The 19,674-nt window shown below is 32.0% G+C and overlaps 1 protein-coding gene across 4 annotated transcripts; it reads right to left on the bottom strand.

The window, feature by feature from the left end:
- Positions 1-368: 368 nt before the first annotated feature.
- On the bottom strand, positions 369-15,583 carry LOC148281887 (peroxisomal N(1)-acetyl-spermine/spermidine oxidase-like). 4 transcript variants are annotated; one of them, XM_088225954.1, is made up of 8 exons: positions 15,423-15,583; positions 13,175-13,306; positions 12,183-12,353; positions 10,716-10,934; positions 10,380-10,596; positions 7,164-7,360; positions 4,777-5,151; positions 369-689 (listed from the first exon to the last, which is right to left on the bottom strand). In XM_088225954.1, exons 2-8 carry the CDS (start codon positions 13,177-13,179, stop codon positions 452-454), a joined length of 1,422 nt encoding a protein of 473 aa, XP_088082080.1. In that variant the 5' UTR covers positions 13,180-13,306; positions 15,423-15,583; the 3' UTR covers positions 369-451. The 4 variants fall into 4 exon arrangements, with proteins under 4 accessions (XP_088082080.1, XP_088082081.1, XP_088082083.1 ...); XM_088225955.1 differs by lacking the exon at positions 15,423-15,583 and adding an exon at positions 14,241-14,382; XM_088225957.1 differs by lacking the exons at positions 13,175-13,306; positions 15,423-15,583 and adding an exon at positions 12,654-12,947.
- Between the last annotated feature and the right edge of the window lie 4,091 nt (positions 15,584-19,674).

The raw sequence follows: 19,674 nt of genomic DNA, 5'->3' as shown, positions 1-19,674 counted from the left end.
CGTCAAAAGTCGTAATAATCGGCATCCATGCACGATAAGATGAATACAGAGGAAGTGAGGCCTGTATGCAAAAACATTTGGGTTGACAAACAAGCGATTGGCATTATTTCATCTCTGCCTACCCCTACGGAGAAACAGCGCGATGGTTTGTAATATAGACATCACTTCCTTTACATTCATACAATGTATGTGCGCAGATTATTATGGCTTGAAATATTTATTTTTAAGTATTTTTAAATTTGATCAAATTAAGTTTTTCTTATTTGTACTTCAGATTTAATGTTTATAATGGTGTAATTACCTTCATGTAAAAAAACAACTATTGCACATAGATCAAAGGACAAAAAAAAACAATAATAAAAAAGTAATTAACAGTTAAAATAGATTTTATTGTGAAAAAATATACAGTTAACATAATATAATAGGTATTTTTTTTTAGGCACAATAATATTTATGGTTTGAGAATTGAAATAAGTCGATCAGCTTCCCTGAACCCACTCTCGACAGCTCCGTGGGCAGTGGAGTGGAAGTGGAGGGAAGTAGCTTCCCCTGCGAAGCAGACAACGGGAATGTTGTCTTTACTCATCAGGGGCTCACTGAGGTCTGCGGCCCCACACTCGACATACTCTGTCTCAATACTTCTGTATGAGAAGGAACCGCGAGTTAGAGAGTTCGAATACCAAGTGGATCTGAAAAAATAATATTGTGATATCGTTGGGAATAAACCTTAAACTTTCCGTGCATGAGACAAGCATCTTAGTAATTTTATCATGAGGGCAGCCATATGACAAAGCTAAATCCAAACTCAAATCAATCAATTCTGTCCGTGTCTGGGAAAACATTCAGAAATCGTTGCAACCAACTATGTAGGAATGCTAAAAGAAGACGCATCAAATCATCACTTGATAATCTATCTTCCGCGCGCTATTGGAACTTATTACATTCAATCGGGGTGGGCAAAGCTATTTCCACTGTGGATAAAAGTAATTTGCCGAACCTTAACGAACTCAACTTGCATTTTTCTTCCTCTCCGGTGGTGATTGATGAAGCTTTAAAACTTTCTTTGCTACATGATATGAACATTACTTAAAATACCAATGTCCCTCAATTTTGTTTCTCCGTCGTAGATGAAACAGAAGTATTGCGTATTCTGCTTTCTATCAAAATTAAATCCCCCAGCAGCGATGATTCATATGACTTTTCCTTATCTTTTATTATTTTTCCTCGTATCTGGTTACTTTCCGAGCCAATGGAAATCTGCTTTCATCATTCCACTTCCTAAAAATGGCTCCCAGCATCCAAAAAAGATTATAGACCCATCTCCATTTTGCCTATCTTTTCCAAAGTTATTGAGCAAATGCCTACAAACAAATTAATTGTTATATGACACTTCATAATCAACTTGATCCTCTGCAATCTGGTTTTCGGGCTGGACACGGCTTTACTACCGTCTTAGTTAAAATAACTGACGATATTAGACAAGCTATGAATGATAAACGTCTAACGCTTTTGGTCGTACTTGATTTTAGTAGTGCTTTTAACATTGTTGATTTTGACCTGCCAGACTTAAGCCAACATCAGTCCAGAGTTTACTTCTTCCAATCCTTGATTATGCAGATGTATGTTATCCAGATGCTAATTCTAAATTGCTTGATAAGTTGGAACGATTGCAGAATATTTGTATACGTTTTATCGTTAAACTTTGCGAATTCGACCACATAACTAAATATCGCAAGCAACACTCAGTATCAGGCATAGAATAAACATTCACATTCTATAATTTCTTCACAACATTTGAAATAATCCCATCTCACTTGTTCATCTGAGAGAGCTCTTGCAACCTCTATCACAGCATGGGCTAACTCTTCATTCTAGTAACGATAGAACCCTTTTAATACCCATTCACCGCTCTAATTTTTTTGCCCTCTCTTTCACAGTAGTAGCTACTCGGTTATGGAATAATCTACCTACTAATGTCAGAGACGCCAGAGTTCTCACACCATATGTGAGTAATTTATTTTCAAAAAGGTTCGTAGCTTAAGTATTCATCAAGTATAGAGTCTATATCAGCAGGTAATTTTCAAAAATGGTCATGTCCACTTTCGTTAAATTTGAGTAAATGTGATTTTTAGTTTCTGTAGTTTCTATATTGAAGCAGAACAGAGAGGGACTTGACCAAATTAGCAATTTAAAAACATTTAATTTTTGTGGAAATAGAAGTGATATTGATTCATTCGAAGCAAAAGCGATGCTCAAAAATTAATGTTCAAAAACATTTTTAAAAAAAACTCAATTTTGAACTTGACCATTTTTGAAGATAACCTCCTAATATATTCACGGTCAAAAACAAAATAAGTGTTTAAACTAAGTGGGAAGGGTTAAATTATTATGAAAATAAAACTTTGTTATTAGTGTTACACAATTTTATTCTTTTACAAGAACACAACTATAGTTTCGGGAGAGCACTCCTCCCATCGACGGGTGATATAAAACAGAAGGGTTAATCTTATCTATATATATAAAAGGCAATGTTCGAATGGTTATCCTCGATGGATTGGATAACTACCGGACCGATTTACGTGCGGTTTTCAGATAAATGTACATCATTGCAACGAGAAGCTTTATAGCTCATAAAATTTACAATTTATTTAGTACAAAAAAAGTTACGAGCGTAAATGTTTTTTTTATCCATCACCAGGGTTGCATTCGCCAAGAATGCCTATACAAAAAAATTAATAGATGTTATTTTTTTGTGTATAAAAAAAAGGTTGATTTTGAATGTTAACAGACAATATTGGCTTTTTATGGATCCCAATTAGATTATTTCATTGAATTCCTTATAATTTTTACCCATTTATTTCTTTTTACTGGATTTTCACTTATACTAAAACAATATCAACTGATATTCTATACATTTTTGAAAATCGCATTCCTGACTCAAGTGCATCCCTGAGCAGAGTTTGACATTTGCTAAAAGAATTCTTTATTTGAAAATAATTGATTATTTTATGTTTTGGAATTCAAACATAAACAAGTACTTAAGTACCTACTCAAATTAAATATCTATTATTTTTAGATTTGGAATACAATCATAATTGAGTACCTAGGTACCTACTTACCAATGAAAAGTTACATCTTTTTTACGTTTATCCTAACGGTTTTCACTCAAGACTTTTTTATAAAGTTTTGACAGTATACTTAATTATGTTTCATGTTGAGAGGAAACGCGGTCCGACTTTTCTTCATACAAACGTATTCACGTATTTTATCTCTGAATTATGGCACTAGAGAAATGTTTTTTTTACAATACCAACAACAACAACAAATTATCACGCCGTTTCCAGTAAGGATAAGCAGAGAGGATAGAACGCCACATCACTCTATCTTTGCATTCAAATCTCGCTTCCTTTACATTCATAGATCTTCTCATGCACGCGCGCCGATTATTCCGACTTTCACCATGTCTATCTTTAAGTATTTGTTGGATTTGGTCATGCCATGTCTTTCACGGTCTTCCTCTATTTCTGCATCCATGAATTTCACATTGTAAATATTTTTAGCCGTTCTTTCGTTGTCTATTCGCTCTACATGTCCAAACCAGGGCAGAGCTCTTTTAAACACATTATAGATATAGATGTGTCCCTAAATTGTTTCGTTTTTTTTTTAAATGTTTACTATGGGAACTAGAACCATCCATCCAAAAGCACAGTTTTATCTGCTGTCTTCGGGCAAACGGCGCACAAATATAACTATTTTTGTAAAACGCAAAACACACCGATACAAAAAAAATATTATGATACGAGTACTCTAATAAATAACAAAATCGGTTCAGTTTTGAGGTGTGGAAAACGGTACAGCGAAACGTCAATTTTGTCTCTTCTAAACAAAAGATCTGACATGCAGTTGTCTTTTTCGCACAGTATCAGGCATCTGCAAGACAGTGACAGGAAAACAAGGTTTGAACACCCATTTATCAAAATTCTCGGTCCTCACAATTTATCTAAACCAAAACACAAAAATAATAATGTATGCGTACTTATCTAATTTGAAATAAATACAATAATTGATACCAAACTTTCGGTTGTGTTCATTTAATCTATTTAGCAAGAACTCAAATCTAGCAATAGTAAAGCATTGCCGGGTTCAGCTAGACAATTATATTTTCCAGATTCTCAGATTTGCATTCTTATATTATGTGTAACCCTGTCCATACATCTCATCATCAAACCCTTATTCGCACCCGGTGGTGCATAGGGCACTGCATTGTTCAATCAAATGCAGCGTATCTTGATAATCCGTTACAGGAAGGTAAGGTGATCAGTCTTATGCTTCAGGTACCAGTCCAGGGACAATGAAATACTTCAGTGGAAAACCACATTTAAAAACAAAAATTGTCACCCTTACTAGACCTGTAAAACCAAAAATGGTCAAAAATTATATTTTGGCATTTTCTATTAGGACTTTAAATAATCTTTATGTATTTAAACTTGTATATCTATCACGGTGTTGAATTAATTTATATTTTTTAAACATGGAAAAAAAATTCGCCACAATTCGCTATTGAAGTAAAAACTGTTTTTACTCTTCCCAGAAAAAGTAAGTTTGGAATTTAAAACTTTTACAAGTTAGGCTGATGATATTTCCCAGGAATAAAACCCGGGACCTCAAGCATGGTACACGAACGGGCCAACCACTACACTACGAGGCGTATGCGTCTCACTTGAGAGCAGTCATTGAGTCGAAAGCGAAAAAAATAGTCGGACAAATTTTTGTTACCTTATTATTTCTTTAGGTTCGGGTATATTGTAGGTCTTCCCAAAGAAGTGTTTGAAGAGCGTGTAGAAGCGATCCAGCACTTCCTGCGTAGAGTGCAGCTCCATGTCTTCTGCAGCAGTACCGGCGACCATTCCACACAACACGTTGGGCTGGTACTCAATAGTGCTGAAGGAGTACACCTGCGTCAGCCAGCCGTCCTCGTCCGTGAACTTCCTCTTGTCGCGGTCGGTCCACAGCAGTCCGAGATGCATGTGGGGCTCTGGCCACCAAGCACTGGGGAAGTGGATGTATATCTTGTTCATGGTGCACATGGCCAGTGCACGGATCGATAGTATTTTGGATTCGGGAATCGCAGGAGTGAACAAAGTCTCATATCTGTAAAAGTAAAGTATCATATCTGTAAAAGTAAAGTATCATATCTGTAAAAGTAAAGTATCATATCTGTAAAAGTAAAGTATCATATCTGTAAAAGTAAATTCTAATATCTGAAAAAGTTAATTATCATATATGTATTTCAAGTAAAGTCTCTTATCTGCAAAACTAAAGTATCATATCTGTAAAAGTTAAGTTTCATATCTGAAAAAGTAAAGTATCATATATGTGAAAGTAAAGTCTCATATCTGTAAAATGATAATAATAACAGAGAGGGGAACAATGAATAACGGAAAGAATTTCACAGTCCCTGGACTGGCACCTGAAGCATAAGACTGATCATCTCACCTCCATGTATACAAAAATGATTAAGATACATTGCGATTGGTGTACCAGTGCGGAAAGGGAATGATGATAAAGATGCTATTTTTAAAGGAGTTTTTGTGTTCTCGAGATTTATCCAAATATTTCAATTTTAGGATCATTTTCTTTTAGTTGTAAATAACCGTGCTAGAAAATACGAAATAAGTTGTTATCAGTGTGTGACTCAAATCCGTGAGTCCATGACACTATCACAACTCGGTATTAAGTTTGTCTTTGCATACAACCTCGCTTCCTCTACATTTATACATCTTCTCTTGCATACATGACGATTATTCCGACTTTTGACATGTCCATTATTAAGTATTTGTTGAATTTAGTCATGCCATGTCTTTCTTGGATTTCCCCATTTTCTGCATTCATCAACATTAGCATTGTAAATCATTTTAGCTGTTCCAATCATTTAGATGTCCAAACCAACGCAGTATTTTAAAAGGTTAGGTTACATGTACTGTAAATTCATGTTATGGTTAAAATATAATATATACAGGATGTTCATTAAACCCTGTCACATCCGAAACCACGATGATCAGTATGAGTAAGAAGACATATTGACACATTAAAATATTTTTTTAGAATGAATAAAATTAAAAAAAATAAAATATCAACAAAAGCAAATGATTGCTTACTTCTGCAGGGGAGAAACGAGGAGAGTGAGTCTGATACTGCGCCGCGTTCCCCTCACTTTTCCCCTGCAGAAGTAAGCAACCATTTGTTCTTTCTAATATTTTATTTTTAAAAAAAATCTTTGTTGTAAATATTTTTTTAAATATGATAATATGTCTTCTTGCCTATACTGATCATCGTAGTTTCGGATGTGACAGGGTTTAAAGAACACCCTGTATAGTATTGAGTGTTAACATAAGTTGTGTCCATTTTTTTCCAAATTTAAAAATGAGCACCAAAAGTAAACAAAAATGGTAAAGGTTATACGTCATTCGAAAGAAAAATTTTTGCTCCTCAAGATATTGTGTTTGCGTTAACATTACATGTATGTATTATTTTATTTTTACTATTTTAAACTGAGAGAGTAAAGCTGCCAAAGCTGCTTGCGATATTTGTCCAGTGTATGGTAAAGATGCTATGAATTATTGTCATATTTTAGCAATATTATTAATTGTTCTTCTGTTCTCTTCATTTTGAAAAAAAAGGACAACCTATGTTAACAGCAAATACATAAATATATACCTATATATTATATTTATGCACTTATAAATCTAAAAGCACAAATCTTCAACCGCACATTTATACACATACTCTGCATACATGCTCAATTGATTATTTGACCCTTTTTGTTGTTGTCTTATTTAACAGTGGAATCATATAGAAGTTCAATCACGGCAGAATGGTTACAGAATATTTAACGTGATCACTTAAACCAGCCAAAATGGCGGCCTCTGTGGTGTAGCGGTGAAGACGCTCGACTCACGCACGCTCGAAAGTTCTGGGTTCGATTCCTGGTGAGAACACAAAAATTGAATGAGATTTTTCTCAAGCCTGGGTCTGTGCTGAATTTCACCATTTTAATTGGGCTTCCTGGCCTGTTGCGGTGCAATAAAAAAAAAAATAATAACAGGTCTAAGTTTAGATGCCCTTGTCTACAACAGTGTCCATCTGTAATAAATGGTACAAACCTTTCTTTTAGAACGCCTATAGAGAAAGTGACAATGGCGTGGCGAGCTACAAACACACTTCCATCTCTACAGGATACGTACACCACAGAACCGGAGTTGGCGCCGCTCTTCTGTGAAGAGCCCCAATTAATGCTCATTACCTCTTTATTAAGGAGAATTTCAACCGGTAGTGCTTTCAGTGGATCTGGATATTGTTTCTGTAATAATAAAATTAAAAAAAATGTACACCAACATTATTTCTGACAAATAAAACTTTATGAGAAAAAAACAAAACTGCATTTGCCATTTTTAAAGGAATATTGTGATAAGATTGATGATTATTCTAATGTGAATTTATCTATTATAGATTAATAATCCTGTTTATGATGGATTGTCCATAATCTATTATATTTCAAGACATAAATTGGGTAAAGAGTTTAGTTCACGGAATATTTTAACATTAGGAGCATACATATTTTAATACTCAGGAAACCAATTACATTTTTTTTGTAATACACATACAAATTAAAATAAAACTTTTTTTTATTGTGTCATCACTGGGTTGTCTTGTAACGAAGAAACTGCATTAGTTTAGAAGGAGAAAAATATTTAAATTTGAAGAAATCCATTGGCAATGGGGCAGATAAATTAAAATTGGTTTGGCAGAATGACAAAATCCATTTTTCTTTTAATTTACTGAATACATTACATTACATTACAATACATTACATACATTACAGAACATATTTAATAGAAAAAAAAGATTAAAATGCTATTAGTATATAAAAATAGAAATAAACGTATTTGTTTATAAATTACCTTAAATCAAAACTATTACTCAATGGGAAAAAGGAAAAAAGAGGAAAGAGGAAAAAGGAAAGGAGGAGAGATTAAGGAAGAGAAAGGAGATGTTTTTTCAGACGTGATTTGAACAGAGATAATGTAGTAACATCTTTGATGGTGGGTGGGAGATGATTCCACAGTCGAGCCGCATGGACACTATATGAGTTAGAGAAGAAAGAGGAATTGTGGATGGGTATTAAGAGAGTGCCTTGAGAATTAGAATGAAGAGGTAAACCATGAACTGATAAGCGTTGAAATTTTTCACGCAGGTATATAGGAGCGTTAGGACTATGAAGTACATTGAACAGAAGTGAGAGGGAGTGATAGTCTCTCCGCTGTCTAATTTTGAGCCATTTCAGTTGCCTACGATAATCAGAAATGTGGTCATATTTCCTAAGACCAAAAATGTACCTTATACATGTATTTTGAAGTCGTTCAAGTTTATCCGGTTGCTCACAGCTTAAATCAGTCATGGAAACATCAGTGTAATCTAGAATGGGTAGTAGTAATGCTTGTACAAGGGTGCATTTAGTACTAATGGGTAAGAATTTTTGCAACCTTCTAAGTGAGTGTAGACTGAAAAATATTTTGCGGCTTAATTCATTAGTATGAGCTCGCCAGCAGAGATGTTCATCCATTTGTACTCCTAGATTTTTTACGGATTTCCTGTATTGAATATTGGTACCATTGACAATAAGAGGATTAAGTGAAGGTATGTCTAGCTTACTAAGCAATCTTTGACTACCTGCAAACAAAATTTGTGTTTTAGATGGGTTTATTAGTAAATCATACTCTTTTGTCCATGTTGAAACGCAATTTAGTGTATTAGACATCGATTCTATTGCTTCGCTGGTGTTTTCAGGTGTGCAATGAAGATATAATTGTAAATCATCTGCATAGAGATGATATGAACAATTGAGACAATCTGCAATCGGATTAATAAACAGGGAAAATAGTAATGGTGATAAAACTCCACCTTGAGGTACTCCAGCGGCAATATCAACCCATTCCGATTGATGATCTGGTGTTTTGATGCACTGTTGTCTAGCTCGTAAATATGATCCGAACCATTTTATAACTGGTTGTGTCATATTTAGTGTTTTAAGTCTAGCCAACAAAAGATCGAAATCCACAGAGTTGAAAACGCTGCTGAAGTCGAGTAATGTTATCAAGGTTAGCATTTTGTTATTCATTGCGTATCTAATGTCATCTGTAACCTTGATTAAAGCGGTAGTTGTACTATGGCCGGGCTTATGACTTGTCATTGGCTGGTTTAAGTGGCTAACTATAGTTATACAACTTTTTTAGGCGACCTGCGTCTTCAGTTGCGGTAAATTTATCTATTTTTGTTGCAGTTATAAACAATGCTAAAACATTTTGATTTGATTAATTACGAAGACCCTTTCCTTTCTAATTGATCAGACTCATTAAGTTTAAAAATAATCTGCAGATATTTTTGAACTTGATGACTTATCAAGTAAATACCTCAATTTTACAGTACTTTTTGTCTGTTTAGTGTGATTTAAAATCTTAGCACAACAAATCCATTTTCTAACTATAATTATTATGTTTATTTATTATGATAAAGTTATCTACAGCCTAATATACAAATGTATCTTATCTATTTTTTAAATCTGGTCAATGATTCCTTAATCTCATAACTTTATTCCTAATATCTTTTACATTATCAAAAAATTAAATTATATTTATTGGCGTGAAGTTTTAATAAGTTATAAAATATTCGAGCATTTTCTACAGCTAGATTTATACAATTTTTATGAAAAATTTATGAATAATTTTAGCATCCATGAATTTTCTATAGATTTCTATTATTTGCTTACATATAATAAGTCCCAGAAATACAAGGCTAATGATAATTACATACATTCTGACAAGAGGCAAAAAAACTACAATTCGAAAGCAGGTAATCATAGAATATTGTGCCTCAGATGCCAGCATTAACATATGGATTTATATTTATTATTAACTGTCTATTTATTATAGGAGCAAACATTCATAAACATTTCTTGTATACCCACGAACAGGTCATGCCTTTGTGGGATTTTTTTGTTTACTATTTTTACTGTTAATTTGTATTTCATTTCTATGTATTTATCCTTTATTTTTTAATACTCTGTTTTACCTCTTAAGTATACTGTAAAAAAATAAAAATATATATAATGTAAAGTAGTGAAAAAATAAATAAAATAAAAATGAAAAATGGACATTATATTCTATGAAAATTAAGCAAATACAATCTCGAAAACCTATTAACAATGTAGAATTAACTGGACCCTCAGTCTTAAGAGTATGAATTTAAAAAAATTATGAATGGGAAATATTGTTAATCGGTGGATAAAATATACACGGTTTAAATATTTAAACATGACTTACAAGCAAAATGTCAAACAGCATTTGATATCCTTTGTCTTTCCAATTAAGCCACGTTTCTCCATTATTATCCCACGATTCCTTCAGACTGTTGAGAGATTTCTCACGAAGTTCATTAGCAGAGATCTTTACTTGAGTACTCTTTATGTACCATTCCAGCATCTCCTCAGCTATTTCCTTATCCACGGGGAAGCTGGCAGTTCCTAGTTGTTTCCAATATCTACAAACACATTTGTTAAACAAAATTACATATTGCTAAAAGGAATCATTTTTCAAATAACAGTCAATTAATAAGTAGTATTAATAGTTATATAAAATAATTTTAACTAATTTACTTACTCTGACTTTACAAAATCAACAATAGGTTCAGTCTTCATCCCTTCAATTGTTTTGGCATCTCTAAATATGGAGGTAAGTAACTTGTGATAATTTTGTGTGATCTCGGTATCTAAAATGTGATCTCCATTGGAGAACACATTCTTCCTGTTGGGGTGTTCAGAAACCAGATCCATGGATTTGACTAATTTATAAACGACATTATTTTCGTCATTATTGCACCTAGAAATAAAATCACAAGTTATAAAAGTCATCTTGTCCATGATATATATTTAAATAATTAAAAAACTATCTACCACATTTTAGGAATGTTTATTTTTACTAACACTATATTTAATTAAATTAAATTAGAGATTTTTATTTTTGAACACAGGGGTCTATACACATTCTTTGTGAAAATCTAGAAACAAAGCAATATGGACAAGATGACCTTTGGAAATGGGTTTTGGTGGAGTGTTTGAAAAAAAAAAAGTTTTTCTATTATTCACAATCATTTAGACAAACTTAAAATGAGTACAATAAAAAAAATTAAACATTTAACATCGGTTCTTTTATTATTTTATTTATAATTTGTCTGTTAAGGTTCCGGTCTTAATTTTCAATACTTAACACCCAATCTAAACAAGTTTTTAATCAATGTTTTTGTATGATGGTTATTATAATATCCAGCAATGAGGAAATATAAAGTTCACATATTATGTATTGCAGATGTTGTGAATAATCTTAACTTAATGATAACCCTCCCTATAAACACAATATTGTTATACATCTAAATAAGTATAATACATCTAAATAAAATGTTATGGTAATAATTTATTGATTATTGTTAATATGTTGGTTTTAAAAATACATATAAATACAATATGCTGGTTGGAATAATGTGAGAATTGAACTTATGCAATGATGTTGTATATTTGTATCACTATTGTCTGACGCGAGTCCATATGATGTTGCTAATCTGCCATTTCAAGCTGAATTGAAAAAGCTCCCCTGCATTTCATTTCGATTGGCAACTTTTGCACAAATCTATCGATATGTATGAGTTTTTTTAAAGGAATAACCCACTAAGCCTCTATTTTAGAGGCTTGTCAGCAGGTTGGAAAAATACAAATATATGTGAAATTCTTAAACAATAATTAAAACACATAACTAATAATTAATTTGATTTTGTAACTGTAAAATGCTAATTAACTGTCAAATATACATATAAATAATTAAAACAATATAAGAAAACACCTTTTAATTAAAATGTATTTACATTAACATTATAAACTTTTACACATCATTGAAAACACAGTGAGCAAGAGAGCGAATGTTAATTTTATTCTTCATACTTTACTATAAAGACTTTGCATATCCAATTCTCAAATGCTGGACTGGCGGGTTTATGTATTAGGTATGTAAGTACCTACATTATATATGTATAAAAATCATATTCATTATTTCTAATATATAATAAAATAATCTTACCACTGGCCACCGAGATCAACAACATTTTCAGCAAATGGAACCGTCTTGATCCGTCCTCCGATTCTATCGTTGCCATCTAAGCCCAGAACCTTTAATCCTTCTTCTACCAGTCGGCTGAGGGCGGCTACGCCTGCGGCGCCACACCCCAGCACTATCACATCGTATACTTGCCTACAAACACAAAAAATCTCTAAAACAATATTTGTCACACCTTAAGATTTAAATACCAAAAAAATATATATTTTGTCAACAAAATGTGATAGAATGCAACATTATATTCCCTATCACATTTAATGTCAGTCAAAATAAAGTTTGATAAAACGACACATCGTTAGTGATTAGATTGAGAGTTTAATTATAAAACTTATAAATAGAGTTAGTTTTTTTGACAACATTACTACACGACAATGGTTTGAGATGCAATTTCACGTTAATATTGGTTTAAAATCACGTGTAATCACCGGTACATACATTTCTAATGTTCGAAATGAGTTTAACCGAACTAGTTATGAATTTATCTTCGTAAAAGTTAACTGCTTGATAACCTAAATACACACGTTTACATGAAGAGATAATTTCGCTGTGATTTGCCCGTTTGAAAGTAGCGATAAATGCGATTTGTTCAATCAAAATCACTTTTTGAGTGCTTTCATTATCTTTTTAGGTCACTGAAATCGAAATTCACATAAGTAATATTATAATTCTGACTTCAAAACACTCGACGGGACACAATCGCGCACATTGTAAAATTATAAAATGTCATGTGTCATGTCACAGAAGTTCGTATGTCAAATTCCTTAAATGTCTATGCTCATTTTCGAGTAGGTATTGGAACAATTTTAAAATCTTCCCGCTACGCGCAAACGATAATTATGTAAGTACATACTCAAAACTATAAACTTTATTGTACTTGCGTTGAAATAAAAAGTAGAAACTGTTAAAATAACGTATACTCAAATCTTCTCGGAATACTTGATAAGAAAGGAACTCACGTCATTTTAAGAAGTTATCTCGAAAAGACTGGCGAAGAATGGTCCCAGAATAAAAATAACACAAGCTGTTCGCGCAATTTATTGTTTTTTCAATCGTCTGCTCGCCTGGACGGGATGGCTGGATGACAGAATCTAAAACAAATAATAATTTTACTTCGCAATTATTTATGGTTTTATTTTTACATGTTGTTTATATTTTATTTATCCTTCGTATGATTATATCTGAAATCCAAAACATTCGGAATACTCGTAGGTATTATAACGTCATAACAAATAATAATATTATTCGCGTTGATTACATATATATGTCATGTACTATAAATAGATTTGTATTATTTTTTTGTGTGGTTTTAAAAACACAATATTTTAATATGAGAGATATTGCTAATGCATTATTATTTATAAAACGAAAGATAAACTTTATTGAAAGACATAAGAAATTATAAGCACACACTATTTATATATGTGTTTATATTTTTTTTCCTATTTTTTAAAATATATCAAAGTAAATGGCTATTCTTTAATTTTAATTGTATTATTTTACTCTATTTTCTTACTTTTCAAAAAAATATTTCTTTAAACCATTTTTATCTGGTTTTGTTGAGTTTTTTTTCTTCTTAATAATATTTTTCAAAGCATCAAAAACCAAATAATATATGTTCATTATTTTATACGTATAAAGTATTATGTCTGTACTCTATTATTTGATTATTAATTAAAACTAATGTCTGAGCACTCGATGACAAACTATTATTGAATAGTTTATCGGGACAAAATATATTTTAATACTTTGTTTTCTTTATAATGTATTAATATTGTAATAATGTGTATATTTTATTGAATAAAGACTATGAAAAAAAAGTATTTTTCTGTAATCCATTCGATGAATAGATTTTAAATAAATGTTCGACCTTTTTGTTTCATTGATTGCTTCAGTTTTATGTAGGTATGTATTAAAAAAAATGAATTAAATAGGAAGGTAGTGTATTAACTGATTATATTTTCCATTAATAATTGATCTATCTTTATGAGTTTGTCGTTATGTAGGTACATAAAAATCCTATACCTGTCTATCTGCCGACCATAAATGTTACACATCCTCATAGTTTCCGCATAGGGCATTTTAGGCCAACTGCAGCGTATCTTGACCATTTGTTACTTGAAGGTAAGATTATCAGTCTTGCGATTTAGGTCCAGTCCAGGGTCAACTTATAAAATTTATTTATTTATCAATTTCAAATTACATTAATTTGTTGACACATCCACAGATTTGTTAAGTCATAATAATTATAAAATAAAAAATATTTAAGTAGAAACATGAAATAAATAATAATTTCATGTTATGATACAATTTGGAATATTTCGAATAATACTAATAAAAAACAACTTTAAATACTTCAAAAAATAATTTAATATAAATTCTGCATATGTGCATAAACGTGTTAAATAATTAAATTTAAATACACGCTCAAACCAACGCAGAACTCTACATGATTTTGACGATAATGCTTATCTCAGTCGTATATAATGTACGGATCTCGACATAGTTCGTGCATAGTTTTACCACACATTCGCCTGAGAGCTCGAATTTCGACAGCATTCAGCCTACTTTCGTACTCGTCTTTCCAATTCCACACTTTGCTCCCATACATATAAGGGTCGGCACGGGGCCTCCCAACATTTATTTGTTAGGGTTTTAATTAGAGTCCACCGTTCACATACAAAAAACACGGATCGCATATTGGAAATTGGCTCCGCACCGTTCAATCTTTTTAATGGAATAAATAATTACTATTATTGATGATTTTACGAAACGAACTTTTCAATTTTCGTAGGAATATTTATGATTTCGAAACAGACAAAAAATAACAAAAAAGATCAGACTAACGTTTTGAGAATATAAAAAAAAATCAAAGCCAAAAGTCGTGAGATTAGCCATCGAGTCGAAAATACTCGTCAAGGCATCCGATTATATTTTACATACATAACTACATTCTTCAATAATACATTGCAACATTATTCAAAGAAAAAGTCAAATGAATAATTCATCATATTATATTACGTATATATACGTCGATCTGAGGACCTTCTTTCGCAAATGGCTAGTGATGAAATGCTAGAAATGAGTTTCTTGCCCAAAGTCATAAAGTGTCGTCTGTCGATGGCAATCTATATTTTGTGTTAGAACATTTAGAAAACGCCAAACAATATAATGTACAATAGATAACCTCTAACATAATGCACACACCTGAAGTATACTGTAATATTTTAAAATTTTGATAACACGCGTCACGCAAGGTACACGTGAAACACACGCCAGAAAATTGTGACAAACCACAGCACATTCACGCTACACTATTTTAAATTCATCACACCATTCGAATGAAGAACGCAGCACGCGGGAGAATCGCGCGGGAATATCACCCACGCGTGCGTCATTAATTTGTACTGATATTAGTTGCCAGAGGTCAAAAACATTTGTGGAACATTATTTATTTATTTATTTTCATATACAATTAATATTATTATCTAATCGCTTAATACATGCTTATTTAGATAAGTTTATCAAAAATTTCAAACACTGCGAAACCATTTTTTACAAATTAAAAAAAAAAATGCAAATGCTGCGGTTGCCATTGACTAGGTACCTTTACACTAGATTATGAACAGTGTACTTTTAAATATTCAGTGCTATGGTGAATTGGAAATAAAAAAAAATTAATACACGCGGTAAAAATTAGTGCATTTAATTTAACGGCAAAGTTCCTCGAAAATGTATGAAAAAAATATAAAAACGAACTGCTTTGAATTATCTACATCACAAATTCTTTAGAATCAATCAATTACAGCATTTTTTGTGTTGTAATAGATTTCTGGTTTCCGGTATCCATATTTTTTTCATCGTTAAGTGTATTTATACGCTACGGCTTTCAAACGTCAGAATTCACCGTCAAGAACTAATTATGACGTCACGGGCGGAGTAATTACAAAACTCGATCATAGCGATGATAATACGATAGGTAAAAATATGTTTTAATAAAATTGGCTATGTTTTCTAGTTTATTAAAAAAAGTTGATGACTTTTTGGTAAGACATGGTCAATAGAGGAAGGGGGTGTTTCTATAAACATATTTTTATAAAATCAGAAAAAAATAACATCTTAATCTGGCATTTATCAATGATTACAATGTAATTATTTCAATGAGCAGTATGGAGTTATTGAGTGTGGCGGCTTCTTTTGTGACCCTTGTTATTGGTTACGGGATACCCTAGTAGGGGAACATTATCTGTAATGTAAAAAAAAGTAAAAATTGTATAAAAATAAAATAAATAAATAAATGATTTTAAATAAAATTCTGTAATGTTTTGATTGACAGTTAGTGGAGATAGTTTGATAAATGTTTGGTTTGTAGATAAATAAAAATAATCGCGGTTAAATTATGGTAGGTTCCGTCAACTTTATTTACTATTCTATAGACTTTTCTTTACTTGTAAAAATATTGTATTGAGGAAACGTAAAAAATGCAACACATTTCAAAATACTTATTCCTTAAAATTGTTTATAGATGCTTCATTTGATTTGCCCGTACCTATTATTAAATTCGCCCTGGTGTAACGAAGTCAATATCTTAAAAAAAATATTTGACGTCAGAGCGAAATGTTTTGGTTCACTACAGCTGATAACTTTATTGTATAAGTGTCACTACTTGGTCACTGCAAATAAACTGGTTTAAATCAAGATTCACCGAGTTGTATTTGGTATTTAGATAGGTACCAAGATATTTAAAATATTAAATCACATATATACCTAGGTACCTCTACATGCTATTTATATATAATAATTACGTAAATATTAAAATACGTGATTTTTTATGTAAAAAAAAAAATATTCATCAAATCCTTATTAGGGTGGTGCATAGGGCACTGCATTGTTCTTAGGTAATTGCTTTCCTTGCGTCTATTTCTAACATAAATATTTTCATATGGGTATATCGTAATTTGATCTGTCTTTCTTTCAAATAACGCGTCTATTTATGATACTTCAATGTTCTCAATAATCTGTTACGGAAAGGTTATAACATTAAATTACAGAAAGGTGATCAGTCTTACGCTTCAGGCGCTAGTCCAGGGACAGAGAAATATTGCATCGAAAGCCCCCTCCACTTACCCGGATCCGTTCTAGATTATTTTTTTAGATCCTCACATTGCAAAAACCAACTTTGATGATCCGATAATAACTTTAAAACAATGCATATTTGTGTATTTTATATTTACTGGTTTCAATGCCTATTACTGTTAGTGCACGTCAGTGTAGTATATAGTCGATTTGTCCGTCACCATCGATCTAACTGTCTCTACCTGACGGTGATAGGGTATGTTAGTTCATTAGCTTGTTAGAAGATAAGGGAAATCAAATTCGATTGGGCAAACCAGAACCGTCTCCTCCCCTCCATAAGCCATTCTATAACAGCTCATACAGAGCAACCTTGATTCAGACATCTACCAAAATTTAAAACCTATAAATTTTCAGAGAATATTAATTATATATTAACAGAACGGTTTGAGTGGGTAGGAAGAAATTGCCTATAGGCAATATGTCCGCCCGTATGAGTATATAAAGTGTTAAATAAAATAAAAATAAATTACCTAATAACAATTTCAGCTTTTGATTTGTGTGAAGTTGAAGGACTACAACTAAATTTCACTCCACTAAGTAATGTCTGAAAATATTTTCAAATTTGTATGCTTTTCCTTAGCTACAATATATTACATTAATTTGGTATCAACAATATTTTCAGTGTGTTTTTCCAAAGTACTAGGTTTTACATTCTAGAGTTTATCAATATTGATAGTAGTTACAACAGAGACGCAGAACATCGTAGAGAAAGGAAATATGAAAGTACATAGTACAAAAAAAAATATAGTGTACCTTCTGGTTAGAAAGTACCTACGTGTTTTAAAAAAATAAAAATATTTTTCTATTGCTGACGCCTAATTTAAGGCAATTTGCATAGCATTTTGTTAGTCTATAGTCTAGTCTAGGCGTTGGAAACAAAAAAATGTACCACCTCAATTTTGTACAAAAACATTATTTAAAAATATAAATAGAAATCTTATACTAAAACTGTAGTTCATTTGTGAATTTTTAAAACATTCAAGTAATGTCTATTTTTGTTCTTCGTAACCCATGCACGTGAAGCTTGCGTCTTGGTTCATTAATGCGTTAAATTTAGAATTTAATTGTATGTTTTTTTAACACCACACCAATGCGGAAGTTCGGTGTTTTATTTGTTTGTTTGTCTGTGTTCGGGTAGATGAAGAATACATGTATAATCCTGTGTGAATAGTATAATCAAAACCCCGGACGAGTGTTTTTTCGACTCGACGGCTGCTCTCAGGTAAAACTCCTTAATAGGGAAATCGAGTGGAGATAAGTCTGCCTCGTTGTGCAGTGGTTGGCGTTGGCTTCTATTATTGAGGTCCTGGGTTAGATTCCTGGCAAATGGATATAAAACATAGATTTTAAAGTTTGTATAAATTCTGTATTTCATTGTTCCTCGACTGGCACTTGAAAGTTAGGACTGGTCACCATTCTTTAATTTAATTGATGATCGAAATACTCTGCTTTGTGTTTACCAATAGAGCATCCTATGCACCACTAGGTGCGGAAATAGGAATGATGACAAAATATTGTGCGTATTTTTTATTATTTATTATGTATTCAAATTAATGTACAGAAGTAAACAAAATGTAGATCGCGCCAAACTAATAATAAATAAAAGTTTATCGGCGCGTTTCTAATAAAAATAAAAACTAATAGTTAATTATCACAAAATATAAATAATCATTTGTGATAGATGATTATCAATTCGCAACAAATAAAAAAATTGAAAAAACCTCTGTACAAATTAAACAACACAAATATATTTGGACTGGATAAACACAACTTTTCACCTTGAAGTTTTGATTCTTGATGAGGAAATCCTTCAATCGTTTGCTTCTTTGCTGCAAACTGGTAGAGTTCTTTACGTCGGCGTCGGCAGGAAGCTTATTAATAGCTTTGGTACAATGTATTCTGTCGTCCTGCTTCCATAGAAGTTGTGCTCTAGGCTCTACCAGTTTCATGGCTGTTATCGATCTTGTTTCATTTTGGTGACTGAGCAGGGTTTTTTCCTCGTCAAAATGCTCTATTATTAGTTTAAAGAGGTAAAGTTGCTTCACCGGAAGTATCCCACAGTGCTTTAGGATTGTGTCAATTTCTTTGCTAATCTTTTTGATTTCTTCATTTTCAATCATTATCTTGAGAACTCTTTTCTGAGGATCGTAAAAACGATAACATCTATTCGCTTATTATACTTATATACATGTATATTTAATTCATCAAAATTATTTTTAAGTGATCTGATATTTACGTTTAGAGTGGTTATTTTTTTTATTGGAATCAGCATATCGTTTAAAACAATCTTTTAAGTCTACGGATATGTATTCATTACACTCAT

The sequence above is a fragment of the Micrasema longulum genome, unplaced genomic scaffold (genome assembly GCF_059751315.1).
Source record: "Micrasema longulum isolate JH-2025_06_02 unplaced genomic scaffold, ASM5975131v1 h1tg000402l, whole genome shotgun sequence".
Classification (NCBI taxonomy): domain Eukaryota; kingdom Metazoa; phylum Arthropoda; class Insecta; order Trichoptera; family Brachycentridae; genus Micrasema; species Micrasema longulum.
The sequence above is the reverse complement of the archived record's forward strand: the minus strand, read 5'-3'. Positions and strand labels throughout refer to the sequence as shown.